Source organism: Artemia sp. Qi Xiang Cuo, chromosome 10 (assembly GCF_049724085.1).
Source record: "Artemia sp. Qi Xiang Cuo chromosome 10, ASM4972408v1, whole genome shotgun sequence".
NCBI classification, from domain to species: domain Eukaryota; kingdom Metazoa; phylum Arthropoda; class Branchiopoda; order Anostraca; family Artemiidae; genus Artemia; species Artemia sp. Qi Xiang Cuo.
This window is the reverse complement of record NC_142803.1, coordinates 56,170,442-56,191,194: the sequence shown is the minus strand read 5'-3', so window position 1 is coordinate 56,191,194 and position 20,753 is coordinate 56,170,442. Positions and strand designations below refer to the sequence as shown.

The 20,753-nt window shown below is 36.3% G+C and overlaps 1 protein-coding gene across 2 annotated transcripts in view; it reads left to right on the top strand.

The window, feature by feature from the left end:
* The first annotated feature begins 933 nt into the window (after positions 1-933).
* LOC148947920 (protein NDRG3-like) overlaps positions 934-20,753 on the top strand; it is a 97,775-nt gene continuing 77,955 nt past the window's right edge. For both annotated transcript variants that reach the window (XM_089095553.1, XM_089095552.1), the window contains exon 1: positions 934-1,066. In XM_089095553.1, the coding sequence (XP_088951679.1) occupies positions 1,023-1,066 (44 nt within the window). In that variant the 5' untranslated portion in view covers positions 934-1,022. The remainder of the gene's footprint in view (positions 1,067-20,753) is intronic.

Below are 20,753 nucleotides of genomic sequence, written 5' to 3'. Positions count from 1 at the left end.
TCTTTGCAACTCGATCTTCGAGCCGTGAGTTAATAAAGGGTAAGCTTATCAAACCGCGTGTAAAAATCGTAACTTTTCAGTTAAATACATATATATATATATATATATATATATATATATATATATATATATATATATATATATATATATATATATATATATATATATATATATATATATGCTTTTTATAATATATATATATAAACTTATATATATATATAAGTTTTTAAGGGAGGCGGGGGGGGGGGACGAAATACCAAATAATTGCTTTTACAGAATATAGATCATACTTTCCGGGATGGCGTCCTTTGGATTGACAGGCGAGACTCCCCTATCCCTCTGTACTTATGGTAAGGTAATGTCATTTATGGTCAATATAACTTTCCCGTTTGCGCATTGCAAGACAACAACAAAAATTATTTAAAGATGCCAATTTTTAGCATGCGCCCACATAAAATTGTAATGTAGCTGAAAAAAAAACTGAATTGTAGCTGATAAAAATTATTCTCACAATCGCTATGGACGTAAAATTTATGGTCAATGGGATACAATTCAGTTGTACCCAAAGCTGTATCCAGGATTTTTGTTCAGGGGGGTATGCTTTTTACGGGGGGGATAGGTTACAAAAAAAACTTTTATAACGCATCACGCATTGGTTTATATGTTGTTTTTTTTTGCTTTTTCGCGAGTCGGTAACAAATTTCTGGGAGGGGGGGGGGTGAAAGTCGGTACCCCTCGTCCCAACTTGATACGGCCTTGGTTGTACCCAATCTCATTTTGAAACCCACGACGGGATAATGCACTGGTATAGTGCACGTAGAATTATGCTGATAGTTAAATCTTGTTGAGATTTGAAAACCTGAATTAATATGCCGCTAATTTGGTTAAAGGTATTTAAAACCAGTTTTTAGAATGGGAACAACTGTCCCTCCTCACAACATGGTCGCTAGCTATTTCATTTTGAAGTTTCAAATATTTTCAAATCAAAGCTTGTATGTGCTACTTTAAGACGTAGTTTGGTTATGGATAACTTGGCTTATTTAGAAGAGGATGCTGATAGAAAAATGTAAGTATTTACAATTCTCGTAAAAAGCGTTTATAGAATTGCAAAATAGTAGCTGATGTTAAAACTGTATACATGGGCGTATCCATGGGAGACGAAGTTTAGAGTGTTCACCCCCCCCCCTCCGAAATATTTCTTCGGCTCGTAAATTGACCATAAAAATACAGATTTGAAAATCTTGACTTTCCATCCCCCCAAACAGAATTTCATTTGCCCGTCTCCGAGCAAAAATCCTGGATTCAGTCCTGACTGTATATATGTAATTCCAATCATGTCGTGAATTGTTGCGAGTTTCTCGTACTTTCTTTGAAAATACCGAAGGGCTACTCACTTTCAAAAATCGTGTGCACCAGATTGCGGGTGCCATGAGTGGCAGAATAAGCGCGGGTGCCATGAGGGATGTTTTGGAATGTGTACCAGGTACCGGAAAATAGTCCACCCATGAAACAGACCAGCCTGCTCTTATGGATTCATATTCCCTCAAAATACATTTTCTCAAAACAAATTATAAGGCAAGTGTAGGATGGATTATGCCGTGCTCAAAGTAAAACAGTGTATCTCATATATTTTTTCCGGGATGAGGTGGGTATTGAGGAGCATAGATCGGTACTTGTTTAGAATCCAGTAAACACGCAATAAGTGAAGTTTCGTTAATGGTAATGCAATAAAACAAAATAGGATGAAAATATAATAGTTCAGAAACAAATTTGGGCTATATATTTGCACATTAGGGGGGTGGTGGTAATGCGTAGCATATGTTAAATACGTAGCCTAGCCTAGGTACCTTTTTAACCTAACCTACCTACCCCTCTAATGTGCAAATATATAGCCAAAATTTGTTTCTAAACTATTATGTTTGTATCCTATTTTGTTTTATTTCATTTGAATTAACCAAACTTCACTTCTCGCCTGTTTTACAGATAATAGAGCAGTGCCGTAGTTTTCCTCGATTTTAATTGACATTACTTTTTTATTGATTGTTAAAAGGAATATTTGTGGAGTATTAGTCGTTATTTTGGGAACAATTCTGCGGTAAATTTGAATAGCAGTTTATTGTAAACTTATTGGTGGATGAGTATATTATTCAGATAAGTGGGTTGAATATCTGCTTAATTTTAGATCGTCCACAGGGCTGAAGAAAACCTGACCCCATCCTGTAGAAACTTTGAAAATAGACGAATATTAATCGACCATTTTAGTATAATGATCGTATTGTAGACTATTTTTTTGTGTTTTGTAAATTTAAAAAAAAACATTTTTTAGCTCATGTATTAAGAACGCTATTAATTCGTTCTTTAAAAAAATAAGAATTAAAATGGGCCGTGTAGCATCAATGCAAAGAGAACAAGATTCAATTCGACCAGATTTTTCTTCAAAAAATTATTGTCCTAGGTGCTTTTTCAAAGACCACACTGCCTTTATATGACGAACAAACAAAATTTCAAATAGGGGTAAGTCGTTTTATTAGACAGTGAAAAATAGATACTTTTTTCAAAAATAGAAATACCCAGAATTTTTTATATCTGTTTTTGACTGTCTAATAAAAGGACTTATCCCTATTTGAACTTTTATCTGTTCGTCATAGAAAGGCAGTGTGGTCTTCGAAATATACCTATGTCGTATATATAAAGAGGATAGACAAAGCAATTGTATATCTGTAAATTCAGTAAATTGGAAAGAGAAGAATTTTGGGCCACTTTCATTAAAAATTAAATTTTCATTAATTGAATGAACCCTCTCAGTCAATGAACCGGAAATTAACCGTGACCCGGGAGTAATTATTTTATTCTCTATAAATATAGTTTGTTTTAATTGTTGTAATTGGGGGTCCTGTCATCCTTGGAGGCATGGTAATTGTACCTTCTGAATATTTTAAAAAAATCACTGTCTCATTTTTTTGGGGTTGTGAGGGGTGGTTAGCTGGAAGGGGCGTCGGAAGGGGACTTGTTGACCTGCAATCACTTCTAACTCTTAAAATGAGCAGTAGAATTTTCGATTTCCGATCGCATGGGCCCGATCTGAAGTCTGTACGGTAACTTCTATCCGAAGCGGCCTGGGAAAAAAAATAATACATTGAAGTCATACCGCTCTTTATTTAGGTAGCGCGATTGCACTACCTATGATTGTGTCCAAGTTTTCATTTTGTTTTTCCAATGTTCACTGTCTTATTAGAGGTTTTCACCGTTTTTATTATTTTTTTTAATAATTAATTTTTAAAAAAAACAAAGTTTTCCCAAGGGAAGTAAAGAGCGTCTTGAAATATAGCTGGAGCACCCTCGTCTGGGGGCCATAAATTCAGACGGAAGAGAAGAATGGCCCATCTGATGTGCACTGGGTAGGGCCCATTGGCTTATGGATAAGTCCCGTCAGTCACAAACCTTCCCCCAGCAATGGATTAAATTGCTGGTGTTGCAGGACGCCAAAAGGGTGCACTATCGGTAAAAGATACAGTCGGCCCCTGCTAGGGACAGAGAGAAGTGGCTTACCGCTGTCTCGAAGTCAGCCAAGAAACCCCTTCTTTAATTTTAATGATGAATATGAACAAAAGATCAAATATGAGAACCAGTGCTACCGCGTCCGGGGTAACCGACAATAATGCGTTAAGAGCTACCGTGTCCGGGGCAGCCGACGATTCGATGACCGTGAATCACGCGAATATATCTACGCTGACAACTCCAACCACGGAGGCCATTGTTTCTCCAAAAAAAACTACGTCAATAGGTACCCTCAACACTAGAACCCTCGCTAAACAAGGAAAAACAGACCTACTCCTAAAAGAGATAAAACGGTACAGCTGGGACGTTATTGGTCTAGCCGAAACCCATCTTCCAGTCACTGGTGAAGAGAAACATGGAGACGTCACCCTTCTACTCTCGGGACGTAATGATGACAAACATCGACAAGGTGTAGGTTTCCTACTGTCTAATTAAGCCAGAAAATCCTTAATCACCGTAACCCCCCTCACGGAACGGATCGTCATGATCCGGCCGAAAGGTTCACCCAGCAACCTCACAATTATCCAAGTATACGCCTCGGATTCCAGCAGAGAAGACAAAGAGTCTGAAAACTTCTATCTCCAGCTTCCAAGTCTAGTTGATTCTGTCCCTAAAAAGGACATAATCTTTGTCATTGCTGACTTCAGCGCCATCGTCCGAAACAACCACACAGAACACGAAGATGTAATGGGCAAATTTGGAAATGGAAAAATGAACAGAAGAGGAGAACGCCTTATCGAATTCTGCAGAGACAGCGATTTAGTCATTACAAGCACACTGTTCCAGCACAGACCTCGTCGTAAGATATCCTGGACCTCACCGGATGGAAAAACTAAAAACTTAATAGACTACATCCTCGTATCTAGACGTTGGAAAACGTCCGTCCTAAACACGGTCACGATAGTTGGTGGCTACTTTCACAGCGACCACTCGCTTGTCATGTCTAGCTTCAAAAAAAGACTTAAAACAGCATCAAAGATGACCTACATCACCACTCTGTCCGAAAAAATTTCGGAGCTCACGTCAAGCTCTCCACCTATCCTGTCTAAGGAAGATATCGATAATCTGGTGACTAGCAGCACAAATATCATATGTGGTGTCGCTCATTCCACACTGGGTACCCAAAAAACCAATCAGAAACCTTGGTTAACAGTCGAGATCATCTCCCTCTGCGACGAAAAGCGCCAACTCACAAACAAGCGAGATAAAGAAAGTAGGGACCGATACAAAGAACTCAAACGGGCTTTAGAGAAAACCATCAGATGTGCTCATCGCGCTTTTATTAAAGAAAAGTGCGATCAATGTGAAACGGCCTTCAAGAAAGGAGACCCTCACTTCGTTAAAGCGTGTTCCCTTCTCGACGAACATGGAAACCAAATACAATCCACAGACGGAATCCACTCTCGATGGAAAAACTGTTTTAAAAATAACCTGAATTTGGCCATCCACCCAGACCCAACAATTCCCGACAGCTTCCCCGTAACCTCTGCATACCCAAGTCCTCCCCCTCTTTGCTCTGAAATAGAAGCAGCTATCAGAGACTTGAGAACAAACAAAGCTGCCGGTCCCGATGGAATCCAGCCTGAACTAATGAAAGTAAACTGTGAACCACTTCTTGACCTTTACCACAGAATTGCCGCTGCTTCTTGGGAAAAACATCACTTCCCCTCATCCTGGTGCGAAGCCACGATAGTCTCCCTGCATAAGAAAGGCTCTAAAGCTGTCTGCGACAGCTACCGCCCAATAAGTCTTACCATTCACGCCGAAAAAATCCTCACAAGAGTCATGCTCAGGCGTATACGAGCCATTTCCTCAATGGTCATTCCGGAATACCAAGCTGGCCTCTGACCTCATAGATCAACAATTGATCAAATATTCACTGTCCGGCAGATCATGGAAAAGTATAGCGAACTTGGCCGCAGCATCTACCACCTTTTCATAGACTTTAAACAAGCTTTTGATCTCATATGGAGAGAAGGTCTATGGCACACCCTTCTCACTTTGGCATCCCATCCAAACTGATCTCGCTGATCAAAGGCATGTATAAGAAGTTCAGAAAAGCCATGTCATGACTGGAGAAGGACTTACCGAGAGCTTCAAAACCTCTACCGGAGTGCTTCAAGGTTGCCTACTATCACCGGAGCTGTTCAATCTCTTCCTATCTGCAGCCCTTTCACATAAAGACAACCCACCCGGCACCCTTGTCGGAGAAGTGGTGATAGACAAACTAGCATATGCCGTTGACATAGACCTAATAGCCGAATTCCTTCAAGATCTACAATCCCAGGCTAACAGCGTTCACTCGTCTACCAACCTCTTCGGGATGGCCATCAACACCTCAAAAACGAAAGCCATGCGCTGCTCACGCAAGCTCGATTCACAGGTAAATCTCAGCCTTCAGCTTGGTGGAGATACCATTGAATGGGTGGAAGACCTCACCTACCTTGGGATCCTACTTACTTCTGATAATAACCCACTCAAAGACATCAAGAGACGCTTGACACTTGCGAACTCCAGTTTTAAAGCTCTGATGCTTATCTGTAGGAATAAGAACTTAACAACAATTCTCAAAACGAGACTCTTTTACGCCCTCATTATTCCGATCGCCATCTATGCCTGTGAATCCTGGACGCTTAAAATAGACGATCAATGTCGCCTAGCTGCCTTTGAAACCAAATCCCTACGACGCATCGCTGGTATCACCTAACACGTCAGAATTTACTATTCCAAGCTTCTCCATAATCTGGAAGTAGATAAAACTACAACAGCTCAAATGGCTTGGACATACCCAACGCATGGCTAGCACTCGTCTCCCAAAGATAGCCTTCGATGGACGAGTACACGGTTGTCGCCCCAGAGGTCGCCCTGCGAAGAGATGGAAGGAAAATTTTTCACCTTTCAACCTGACACAACTCCTCCGCCTGGCCGAAAACAGAAGCACCTACAGGAGGCATATCAATGAACTGGTTAAAGAAGAGGTCCCAAAATGACCTTCAAGGACGGATGGGACATAAGTCAAGTAAGTCAAGTAAACAGCAAAGTTGAAACTTAAAACAGACAAAAATTATTACCTAACAGCCTATTTAATACATATCAATAAAACTAATACAAATAAACCAACTAATTATGTTTCCCTATGCTTTTAGGATTGTACAAAGCTAGCGCTTTACTGAAAACACAAAAGTCAAGTAGAAAAAACAGGATTATTGATTTAAAAGTCATCAATCCAATATTTCTGTGTGCTGTTCAATTACTTCGTGGTTATTAAAAATATTTAATTTTACGCTTATGTTTTTAAGATAATTTTAATTGTAGGCTATACTAAAAGTTACTGATGTCACAAGTGGTGTAAGACTATGAAAAGCCTTATAGATTCGTTTAGTGTTGTCAGGCTACATCCATTTCCCAAAACACATCCAATCAAAATTTTGAGATAGCCATTTTGTTCAGCGTAGTTGATTTCCAGATAGAAACTATGTTTTTGAGAAGGTAATTCCCACACAACCCTCGGGGCAAGGGTTTAAAGTTATGCCCTGGGGGCATATAAGAACGATGTTGGCACAATGTATTATTTTTTTTTTCCTTTAGACCAGGGCACTTCGTATCGAAGAAGTTGCCGTAGAAACTTCGAAAAGGGCTCATTCAATTGGAAATCGGAGTGGCTTGTGCCCTTTTTAATAGTTGAAAGTGAATGGAAGGCAACTACCACCCCTTCCACGCCCACCTTTTCCCGAAATGCATCCAACCAAAATTTTGAGATAGCCATTTTGTTCAGCGTAGTTGATTTCCAGATAGAAATTATGTTTTTGAGGAGGACACTCCCTCCACAGCCTTCAGAGCAAGGGTTGTAAGTTATGCCCTGGGGGCATTTAAGGTTTTTATAGAAAGCGTTCTCGTAGATACTTCAAAAAACCTTATTCGCTTGGAAATTCATAGGGCTAGTGCCCTTTTTAATAGTCGAAAGTAATTGAAGGGCAACTAACCCCCCTCTCACACCCACCTTTTCCCCAAACACATCCAATCAAAATTTTAAAATAGCCATTTTGTGAAAGTTCTGGAAATTAGGTCTTTGAGGATGACAACCCCCCCCACAACCCTCAGGGCAAGGGTTGTAAGTTATGCCCTGAGGGCATATATAGTATTTATAGAAAGCTTTGTCGTAGAAACTTAAAAAAGGGATCATTCGATTGAAAATTCAAATGGCTAGTGCCCTTTTTAATAGTCAAAAGTTATTGGAATGCAACTAACACCCCTTCCACGCCTTCTTTTTCCCCAAACTCATCTAGCCTTTTGTTCGCGCAGTTTAAAGTTCAAGAAATTATACCTTTGAGCAGGGCGTTCCCCCCATAGTCTTCAGGGCAACGGTTATAAGTTATGACCTGGGGGCATATAAGTTTTTATTGAAATATTTGTCGTAGAAACTTGAAAAAGTGCTCATTCGATTGAAATTTCAAAGGTCTAGTGCCCTTTTTAATATTCGAAAGTGATTTGAGGGTAACTAACCCCCTCTCACACCCACCTTTTCCCCATCCAACATATCCAATCCAAATTTTTAGATAGCCATTTTGTTCAGCGTAGTTGATTTCCAGATAGAAATTATGTTTTTGAAGAGTACACTCCCCCACAGCCCTCGGGACAAGCGTTTTAAGTTTTGTCCAGGGAGTAAGTAAAGTTTCTTATAGAAGGTTCTGCCATAGAAACCTCAAAAAAGGTTCGTTTAACTGTAAATACAAGGGGCTAGTGCCCTTTTTAGAAGTCGAAATTGATTTGAGGGCATCTAGCCCACCTCTCACGCCCACCTTTCCCCCAAACACATCTAATCAAAATTTTGAGATAGCCCTTTTATTCAACGTAGTTTTAAGTTCTGGAAATTAGGTCTTTGAGGATGACATCCCCCCCCCCCCACAACCCTCAGGGCAAGGGTTGTAAGTTATGCCCTGGGGGCAAATGAGGTTTTTATAGAAAGTGTTGTCGGAGAAACTTCAAAAAGGGCTCATTTGATTGGAAATTTAAATGGCTAGTGCCCTTTTTAATAGTCGAAAGTGATTGGAAGGCAACTAACACCCTTTCCACGCCCACTATTTCCCCAAACACATCCAATAAATATTTTGAGATAGCCTTTTTTTTCCACATAGTTCAAAGTTCAGGAAATTAAACCTTTGAGCAGGACACTCCCCCCACAGTCTTCAGGGCAAGGTTTATAAGTTATGCCCTGGGGACATATAAGGTTTTTATTGTAATCTTTGTCGTAGAAACTTGAAAAAGGGCTCATTCGATTGGGAAGTCAAAGGGCTAGTGCCCTTTTTAATAGTCGAAAGTGATTTGAGGGCGACTAACCCCATCTCACGCCCACCTTTTCCCCAAACACATCCAATCAAAATTTTTAGATAGGCATTTTATTCAAAATAGTTGAAAATTTTAGAAATTGGGTCTTTAAGGATGACAGCCCCTTCCCCCACAGCCCTAAGGACAAGGGCTGTAAGTTATGCCGTGGGGGCATATAAGGTTTTTATTGAAAGCATTGTCGTAGAAACTTCAAAAGGGCTCATTCAACTGGAAATTGAAAGGGCTAGTGCCCTTTTTAATAGTTGAAAGTGATTAGAGAGTGACTAACGACCCTCTCACGCCCACCATTTTTCCAAACATGCTCAATCAAAATTTTGAGATATCGATTTTTTTTCAACGTAGTGGAAAGTTAATGAAACTAGGTCTTTTAGGATGATAACCCCTTCAGAGCCATCAGTGCAAGGGTTGTAAGTTATGCCCTGGGGACACATAAAGTTTATGTAGAAAGCTGTTGTAGAAATTTCAAAAAGGGTTCATTTGATTGGAAATTGAAATTTCCCTTTTTAATAGTTGAAAGTGAGTGGAGAGTATTTAACCCCCTTCTTACGCCCACCACTTCCCCAAAACAATTCAACCAAAGTTTAGGGAGAGCCATTTTGTTCAACGTAGTTGAAAGTTCTGGAGATTAGGTCTTTAAGGATGATAACCCCCTCAGAGCCGTCAGTGCAAGGGTTGTAAGTTATTCCCTGGGGGCATACAGGATTTGTATAGATAAGCGTTATCGTAAAACGTCAAAAGGGGCGCATTCGATTGAAAAGTGAGAGGGTTAGTGTCCTTTTTAATAGTCGAAAGTGATTGTAGGGCTACTAACCCCCCTCTCATGCCCACCGTTCCTCCAAACATATCAAATCAAAATTTCAGATAGCCATTTAGTTCAGCGTAGTAGAAAGTTCTGTAAATTAGGTCTTTGAGAATGACACCCCCCCAGTTATTTATGCCCTGGGGGCATATAAGATTTTTATTGAAAGTTTTGTCGTAGAAACTTCAAAAGGCCTCATTTGATTGGAAATAGGAAGGGCTATTGTCATATTTAATAGTTGAAAGTGATTGGAGAAAGACTACCGCACCTCTCACGGCCATTATTTCCCAAACACATCCAATCAAAATTTTGAGATAGCTATTTTGTTTAACGTAGTTGAAAGTTCTGGAAATTAGGTCTTAGAGGATGACAACCACCCTAACAGCCCTTACGGTAAGGGTTGTAATTTATGCCGTGGAGGCATATAAGATGTTTATAGAAACCGTTGTCGTTTCAAAAAGGGCTCATTCTATTGGAAATCACAAGACCTAATGCCCTTTTTACTAGTCGAAAGTGATTGGAAGGCTTGACATTTTTATAGTAAAGATCGATGTGGGTATAATGTATTATTTTTTGTTGTTTTCTCCAGCATACAAATAACAGGCCAAACTCTAAAGTCTTAAAAAAACGAAACGATTTAAAATATTATTATCTTTTTCCCTGAAAAGCCTATGTCAATATAAAACAAACAGAAATTAATTAAAAAACTTTTTCCACAAAATAAGTTTTGCAAAGAAAAGTAAAGAACCCCATTAAACAAAAAATGAACTAAAATAAAATCCAATAATCTACCAAGCGTTAAAATACCACAAATAAGCATCGATAAATAAATTGAACCCAAAACGAACAGAAATAACAATAAATAACCGAGTCAAACTCAAAACGAGCAGAAATTAACATCAGTTGGTCTCGAAACCCCTACACCTTCCAAAGGCCAGAAATCAATTTGCACTTTACTGAAAAAAATACAAATGAATGTGCATTGTCAGTTAGTGAAGATGGAGCATTTTAAGAAAGTGTGTTCACATGATAGTGTTATTGTAGCATTGAATGCTGACAGGGAGAAGTATTTTAACTATGAAACCAAGTGGTAGCACTATTGGAAATGTATGCGTGCATTGTCACGACAGTAAGGAATTAAATTTCTTTGGAGTAACAAAAAAATTCAACTCTTATGAAGGTGGATATGCGAGATTTAGATCTCCGGAGATGATTGCAGTCAAAGAGAATGCCAACATAAAAATAATAGTTGATGAAGAGGGGCATCTGCTTGCTAGTGCTTGTGGTAACACGTTACCCAGTGTTACACCCCATCGTCAGCTTTCGGGTATTAGCATTCAACGGAGGATCAAAAGAAGACAGGCATACTCTTCTACTAATATCATAAACCATATCTTGTCTACGGGCAGGAATTGTTACCTGTGTAAAAATAATATGGTAATAGACAGTGAAATTGCTGGAAAAATAAAACGGGCATTGGCAGAAAATATCACTAAGGAATATAAAGATGAATAAATGAAAAAAAAGTGCCAACAAACGTTATTACTACGACTACTATTGATCGTATAGTCAATGAAACTAATAATAGCAAAGACGAAATGTATATTGAACATTTAGGTGACACCCCAGTAAAAATAGCGTATGACACAAAATGGAATAATGATTATTCTACTGATTACGAACTAAGAGAAGACAATAACTACAGCATCAAGAGAGAACACGATGAAGTATTTTATGGAACGGATCCGAAATGTCCAAAGTTGTTCATTGACATTAATAATGTATATTAATGTATGCAACATGTTTTTATGTTAATATTCTACATGTCATTATTTCAATAAAAATATTTTATGCATTACTTTGACATATTCCCTTTATTTTAGGGTATGCTAGAAAGTCAAACGGTTATAATATCTATTAAAAAGTTGGATATGTAAGAAAAGGAATTTTCAGAAATATAGATACTACTACTACTACTAACTGGCTCATAGCGGATTTATTAGAGAATGTTATATTTAAAAGAACTTTTACCAAAGTCTGAGAGAGAGATAAGCACAATTTTTTAACTCGAAAATCTCCACCAACAAAAAAAGACACTTCATTCAAGACATTATGAAAAAATTGTAAGTAAGTAACAAATCTTAAATTCACCTCTTTGATTCGCAATACAGAAATTTCATTCAAGAAATTATGAAAAAATTGTAAGTAAGTAACAAACTGTTTCTTGAATTCTCCTCTTGGATACACAATGCAGAAATTTCATTCAAGAAATTATGAAAAATTGTAAGTAAGTAACAAACTCTTTCTTGAATTTGCCTCTTGGGCACACAACACGGAAATTTCATCCAGGAACATGCGTCGCACGTAACGTAGTCTAAATTAACCTTAAAAAAGCATTGGGGAGGGGGGAGGTGGTGATGGGGTGGAGCACGTAGCCTAGTTTAAATTAATCCTAAAAGGTCGAAGAATCTCCATGAAAATTACACTTTCAGATTCAGCACGTTGGAGAAGAATTTTATGTATTGTGTATCCAAGAGGTGACTTCAAGAAAGAGTTACTTACTTATATACAATTTCTTTTTATAATTGCTCGAATGAATTTTCTGTATTGTGTATCCAAGAGGTGAATTCAAGAAACAGTTGGTTACTTACTTAAAAATTTTTCGTTATTTCTTCAATGAAATTTCTGTATTGTGTATCCAAGAGGTGAATTCAAGAAATAGTTTGCTACTTACTTACAATTTTCTCATAATTTCCAGGATTAAATTTCCGTGTTGTGTGCCCAAGAGGCAAATTCAAGAAAAAGTTTGTTACTTACTTACAATTTTTCATAGTGTCTTGATTGAAATTTCTGTATTGTATATCCAAGAGGCGAATTCAAGAAAGAGTTTGATACTTACTTACAATTTTTCATAATTTCTCGAATAAAATTTCGGTATTGTGTATCCAAGTGGTGAATTCAAGAAAGACATTGTTACTTACTTACAATTTTTCATAATTTCATGAATGAAATTTCCGTGTTGTGCATCCAAGAGGTGAATTCAAGAAAGAGTTTATTATTTACTTACAATTTTCTCATAATTTGCTGGATGAAATTTCCGTGTTGTGTATCCAAGAGGTGAATTCAAGAAGAGTTGTTACTTACTTACAATTTTTCATAATTTCTTGAATGAAATTTCCGTGTTGTGTATCCAAGAGAAGAATTCAAGAAAGAGTTTGTTACTTACTTACAGTTGTATCATAATTTCTTGAATGAAATGTCTGTATTGTGTATCCAAGGGGTGAATTCAAGAAAGAGTTTGATACTTACTTACAATTTTTCATATTTGCATGAATGAAATATCCATGTTGTGTATCCAAGAGGTGAGTTCAAGAAAGAGATTGTTACTTTCTTGCAATTTTTCATAATTTCATGAATGAAATTTCCGTGTTGTCCATCCAAGAAGTGAATTCAAGAAAGAGTTTGTTACTTACTTACAATTTTTTCATAATTTCTTGAATGAAATTTTTGTATTGTATATCCAAGAGGCAAATTCAGGAAAGTTTGTTAGTTACTTACAATTTTTTCATAATTTCTTTAAGGAAATTTTGTTATTGTGTATTCAAGAGGTGAATTCAAGAAAGAGTTTGTTACTTACAATTATTTAATTGTTTATAGAATAGAATCTCAGAATTGTTTGTCCAAGAGGTGAATTCAAGAAACAAGTTGTTATGACTTGATTAAAAATAAAATACTATTAATAAAATAAGATGTATTTTAAACGTGGAAATTCCTGTTTCTGAAAACTGAAAACTCTCTGTCTGTGCATCTGGACGGGGTTTTTGCTTGTCGGATGAGATTTTAGATTTAAAAAGTTCATCTCATCTCTCTCTCAGACTTTGGTAAAAGTTCTTTTAACCTATCTCATTTTCTAATTTATCCGCTATGAGCCTGTTAGTAGTAGTAGTATCTTCTTTTCTGATAACTAATTTTCTTTTATATTCAAATGTTTAAAAGTTATTACAACCGTTTGACGTTCTAGCATACCCTAAAAATAATGATAATATGTCAAAGTAATGCATAAAATATTTTTATCGAAATAATGACATGTAGAATATTAACATAAAAACATGCTGCATACATTATTATACATTATTAATGTCAATGAACAACTTTGGACATTTTGGATTTGTTCCATAAAATACTTCATCATGTTCTCTCTTGATGCTGTAGCTATTGTCTTCTCTTAGTTTGTAATCAGTCGAATAATCATTATTCCATTTTTTGTCATACAATATTTTTCTGGGGTGTCACCTAAATGTTCAATATACATTTCGTCTTTGTTGTTATTAGGTTCAATGATATATGATCAATAGTAGTAGTAGTAATAACGCTTCTTGGCACTTTGTTGTTCATCGATTCATCTTTAAATTCCTTGGTGATATTTTCTGCCAATGTCATTTTTATTTTTCCAGCAATTTCTCTGTCTATTACCATATTATTTTTACATAGGTAACAGTTCCTGCACGTAGACAAGATATGGTTTATGATATAAGTAGAATAGTAGGCCTCTCTTCTTTTGACCTTCGGTTAAATGCTAATACCCGAAAGCTGATGATGGGGTTTAATACTGGGTTACATGTTACCACAAGCACTAAAAAAAAGATGCCCCTCTTCATCAACTATTATTTTTATGTTGGCATTTTCTTTGAGTGCGATCATCTCCGGAGATTTCAGTCTCGGGCATCCGCCATCATAAGAGTTGAATTTTGTTGGTACTCCAAAGAAAATTGATTTCTTACTGTCATGACAATGCACGCATACATTTCAAATAGTGCTACCATTTGTACCTGTTTCATAGTTCAAATACTTCTCCCAGTCAGCATTCAATGCTACAATAGCACTATCATGTGAACAAACTTTCTTAAAATGCTCCATCTTCACTTTTTTAAAGATACGACTTATGTGTTTATCCTTCCACTGTACAATGATTAATGACCTATAAACATGCAATAAACTATCGTTATTTCTTGAATGAAATTTCTGTATTGTGCATCCAAGAAGTGAATTCAAGAAGGAGGTGGCTACTTACTTACAATTTTCTCATTATTCCCTGGATGAAATTTCCGCTTTGTGTGCCCAAGAGGCGAATTCAAGAAAGAGTTTGTTACTTACTTACAATTTTTCATAATTTCTTGAATGAAATTTCTGTATTGTATATCCAAGAGGCAAATTCAGGAAAGAGTTTGTTTTACCGTGTCTTATGCACTTATCACGATCAGGTATATCCCTAGGCAACCACTGCGCGAAGAACCTAACCTCCTCTTCAGGACGGTCATAAGTCCCTTTCAAAATTAGGAGACTTAAAATTGAAAAAGTGAAAAGTGAAATCCTAGGGTCAGAGTTTCTAATTAAAACGTCATCTGTAGGTATGTTACCCTTTACGTATAGTGCTCCAACTCCGAAAAGGCTGCAAATTTCACTGACTTCTTCATGAACATTTCTCAGTTCTTGACTTTTTTATTATTTGGTGTAATCATTCTATCGTAGAATCCCAGTCTGTTCATACGGCGTAATCTAGTTCTCCATAAGCTTTTATCATACTCAAACATATTATAGTTCACTGTCCAATGATAACAGTCAATTTCTTCGAGTTCCATAGACAATAATAAAAATGCACATTCAAATATAAGACCACAAGATGATTTTTTCAAACCAATAAATTCTGTGCGATATAGTCCTATTATTCTGGAAGCTATTAATGTGATATGTGAGCAGGAAAGTACTTCATCAAATTTTGATATCTTTGCTCAAGGTTAGAAAGACTTATGATTAGGGGGAGGAGTCCTAAAAACATCTGAATTCATTGTGTGAAGGAGTATTAAAACCTATAGAATTCATTTTAGAGAGGAGTCATAAGACTCTCAGTGTCTATTGCATGCAAATAAAATAAGGAAACTGTTACATAACTTAGGCTGGTAAATCCTACTTGTTTTTTCATATCACACATTTCGAAATTTTTAATTGATATTCTAAGCGTTGTGGTGCTAGTGTACTCTAAAATAATGAAAATATGACAACGTTATGTGTCGAATATTTTTCAATGAAGTAATGACATGTAGAATATTACTATTAAAATATGTTCCATACATTATTATGCATTATTAATTTTGTTGAACAACTTTAGACATTCTGAATCTGCATCATAAAATAATTCATCGTGTTCTCTCTTGATATTGCCCTCTGTAGAGATATCCATCTTGTCTTTGTCTCTTCTTTATATCTTTTTTCTGATATATCGAACCTTCTTTTGTGAGAGCTTCCTTGTGCTCCAGATCTTCCTTGTAATGGGATGTCCGTTGTCTGTATTGTTTCTTGTGATAATGGTCACTCGCTTCCACTGCAGAAACCGATGAGCCTACCCTTTTTGTCACCATTTCATCATATATTCTTCTTCTCATTTCACGCAGATTGTCCTCTTCTATTTCATTGTCCATGATTTCTAAATTTGCTGCATTACTCTTATACGAATTACTGAAGTTATAATAGCGACCATTACAAAAAGCACACTCACAACAACAAAAAATATTTGTAACTCTACACTTTGATCCATGTTATAATCTGCTATGTTGTTGTTTCTTGTAACTTTAGTTCTCAGGTAATGCAGCCGTGTGGTGTCGATAATCGTCCATAGAGTACCATAGGGAAAACTGTGTCGCGTCTATGAGGAAGCATAATGTATGATTGGTACAGCCGCAAGCATATTTCATATCATTTTGAGAAAAACTTGGAGGGAGGGGGTAACCTAAAAGGCAATGGTACTTTTCCAAGGATACCTAAAAAGCAAATTCAATAATCCATTAGCATACTCAATTCAAACATCACATTAACCCATTCGAACAACAGATTTTATTTTCACTGGCCTCGGTGCTTTAACAATAAACAATAATTCGGTGTAGGAGGATTTTATTCCAACTCAACCCCCGAATCTTACTATTAAATGGTACTAGAAAGTTTAAACTAAAGTTTATATTAAGTTAAACTAGTATATATTAAACTAAAATCATCGACAAAGCGAAAAAAAAACTGACAAAATTCAAAGTGTTGCCCTCGCAATAAAATTATCCTATATGTGTGGGAGGGTCTTGATTAAGGCCAAAAAACAAAACCCTCTAGAGCTCTTGAATCTAAGGAAATCCAGACTCTTGAAAAAGGTCCAAAATTTTCTTTTTCACCGAAACAAATTACTGAGGCAGATATAGTTTCCTCTTTAGAATATCCTTTGCATAAACACTACAAGTGAGGTTTTGAAGTGAGGTTTTGTTTTATTAATGCACTTTCCGACAGCCAAAAAAAGTTACGTCTCATACAAATTTGACGCCTGAAATTTCGCACGACATAAAAATTCGTCTAATCTTCGCAAAGGCCATTCAATTATAATAACAAAAGCAGACAAGGGAAATTCACTTGTAGTCATGGATACGTTAGATTACGACACCAAAATTTATTCACACTTAAAAGACATAGTTACATATACTTCCATGACTCACGACCATACTGATAAGGTTGCGAATAAAATTATAACCGAATTAAATAATCTAAAACAAAATGGCATAATCACCCCAATATTGTATAATAAATTTCTCCACCGAGGTAGCTTTTACCCAAAGTTTTATGGTTTACCGAAATTACATAAGCAAGGTATTCCCTTAAGGCCAATTGTATCATGTACGAAAACCCCATGCTTCCAATATTGGAAAGTTGTTATGTACAGCCTTCAAACCCTTGCTTTATTCCCAAAAATCGTACATATTTAATTCGGTAGATTTAGTGGAAAAACTTAAAATGCAAGAATTTCAGAAAATACAATAGGATCATCCCCCACCCCCCTAAAAAATATTAGTTTTCATAAGTCGCCTATATTGTTTAATATTTCCACCAGCTAATTTTGAAAAAAATGTCCTTCTGAACTTGTCTGAAGTTCGCATATTACTTAGGGACATTGAACAATTCAACGTTTCGTAAACGACTTTCAAACTGTAACTATCCGCTTTTAAATTAGTCGATCAGAAAATGTGCATTGAAAATAGATGTTTCGAAGTGTGTGGTCGGGGTGGCACCCCGCTCTAATTTTTACTTTTAAGATTAACCGAAACAATAGTTAACATTCCTGATTGAGTGTCAGATGGGAATATTTTTATCACCAGGCAGTTTTTTTGAAAACGCGTTTTTCAATTTTTGATTACTATGGGCTGTGGTTCGCTCTTTACTAGATGACGAGAATGAAATGATTTCATTCCGTTTTTTTCCGTTTTTAAAAAAAAAATCATGAAAAGTAAAGACGAAATTTAAAACTTGAAACAAGTAGAGATTATTTACATAAGATGCTAAACTTGAAATGAAAAGTGATTGCTAAAATAGAAAAAAGAAACCAAAAAAAAAGATATTGCAATAAATAACAAAGCCAAACTTAAAATAAACACAAAATACCACAGATAGTGGTGGTGTTGTCGCCCCTCAACCCCCCAAAAGGTTACAGTGTCTTTTTCTCGTACTAAACTGAAAACTAAATAGATTGTTTCGGTTGAATTTTGTGTTGGTGAAATGGTTTTTATATACATTTGAAAGTAATGGATTTGAAGAAAAGAAAATACTGACGAGATTAAGGTCGCTTTAAAATGTCAAAACTAAATAAACTGTCACAGATATTTCATATCAAGAAATCAGTGTGATGTTGCTGCCACTCACGCCTCCAAAATTATATTTCGCTTTACTGAAAGCTAGATGGATAGCTTAAATTTAAAGTTATGTTTAAGCCAGTAGATATCTTATACAGTAGAAAAGAGTGGATTTAAAAAGAAGAAATTATCGATGAAAAATAATTGCTGTAAGAGTTAAAAAATAAATGGATTGCTACAAATGCACTGGAGACGACAAACATGAATCTTCAGTCGACAAACATGAATGATTTCTGTTTGTCCTATCTGTCATTACTTTCTGCTCATCAGGTTAAACTCTTCTTTTAATTCATAATTCATAGCAACTTCTGCTCGTTTAGAATTTTAGACTCTTTAATTGTCGCGAAAAAACGTTTCTTATTAATCGTGGCTGCAGCAATAGCAATCTAAAAGAGAGCGAATCACGTCCCATAGTAATCGAAATTTTTAAAATGTGTTTAGAAGAAAAAAACTGCCAAGCGAAAAGAAATCAAACAGTTTGTAGTTGATGAACAGTGTAGTAATGCACACAAGAGACACACACAGACAGACACACTTAAATTCGGTTTTATGTATCAAACAGTTCGTGTTAACGAACTGCAAGTAAGAAGCTCTTCGGTCCAATAGTAACCAAAACTCTAAAAAGCGGAATTTTGAAAGTAATTGATACATTAAAGGAATTGCCTTTTCATGCTAATTCCAAATATATAAAATTAATTAAGGTTAATGCTTCCCATCAAAAGCTACAAACCTAAAAAAAGTTGACTAAGTTTTGAAAAAGGGGGAAACGCCCCCAAAAAGTCAAGTGATCTTAATGAAAATTGCACCATCAGATTCAGCATGTTTAAAAGGGCTGCTGTAGAGGTTTAAAGCACTTATATACAAAAATATGTAATTTTCGATTTTTTTTTTTGGCAGAAGAACGGATGCGTATGCGTTTTTTTTTCAAGGGTAGGCTACAATAAATAAACTAGTCAAACCTAAAACTAGCAAAGGGCTAAGCAATCCTAACCCCCCATCGCGTTACAATAATTAGTAAAGACAAACGTTAGTCTAATCAACCATCCCCTTAAAATACCCTTAAAATTTCAACTTAATATTTTTAACCTTTCCAGAGATCAAAGATACTCCCTTAAGACAATCTTAGATGTACAGAGTATATTTTGATTTTGTTCATCTTCCCACTCAACATACCCTGACAGTTCTAACTGAAAACCCCAAGTTTCTGAGATATTGTAGACACACTCTTTTGGCAAAATTGAATGCACGTAGTGTCTTTTGATTTACTTCAACATCCCCAACAACATATTTTGAAAATTTCAATGTGATACCCATAGTTTTTCCTGGGATATTGCAAAGACGACCTTTAGACGATCTGGACGAACATTGTGCTTTTCGATTTAGTTTTACATCCCCCTCAACCTTACCTGAAAGTTTCAGCTTAATGCCTTTATTCTGTTCCTAAGAGATTGCGTCTGTGCTTGAAAACGCGAATGCACTTAAATTCGCTTGGCAAAGTTCAATGGCAGTAGTTGTCATAACTCTGAGGATTCTGAAAATGTCTACGTAAATCAAACTGGATTTTTTTTTTCAATTTTAAGTAAAGAAATCTATCGGTTGCCTGGTAATACGAGCTAGATTCTCAGCCAGGCATACCCATATTGTAGTTGTATTTAGTTTGTAAATAAAAGAACCTGAACCTGGCAGGTGCGATAATATTGTATGGGCAACATGGGCAACAAAATGTGAATCGACGAAGTCATCAGAAATTATTTTTACTTACCTTCGTGAGATTCACCAGTCAAATAATTTAAAAAATAAAGGGGAAACGGCAATAAGTAACAAAAAAAGGGGAAAAAGTCATAATTACAACAAGTTTTTCTTCTTTCATTTTCACAAAACCACAAATGAGAGAGATGTGAGATTTAGTGTCCGATAAATTTTTCTTAGGACAAATGTATCCTGAAATTAGGCCTAAAAATTTATTACCGAACAAATAAGGCCTAAAAGCTTTATTGCCCTAGCCTATTGTAGAATTGAAATCTGTTTTATCGGACTTTTATTATATATAAACTCTCACAATCACATAAATATGTATACTATCTTTGTTGTAAATGGATAAGGGACGTATTCTTGAGACTTTCAGCCCCCTCCCCTCCACATGAACACACCATTCAGCAAGGCCGTACCCAGGATTTTTTTTCGGAGGGATTTTCGCTCAAAGATTTTTTTCGGGGGGGGGGGAGGGTTACACAAAAAAAAAACTTCAAAAAACGCATACAAAATTTATTTATATTCATTTTTGCTACGTTTTTACGATTCAGACAATCATTTCGGGGGGGGGGGGTTCAAAA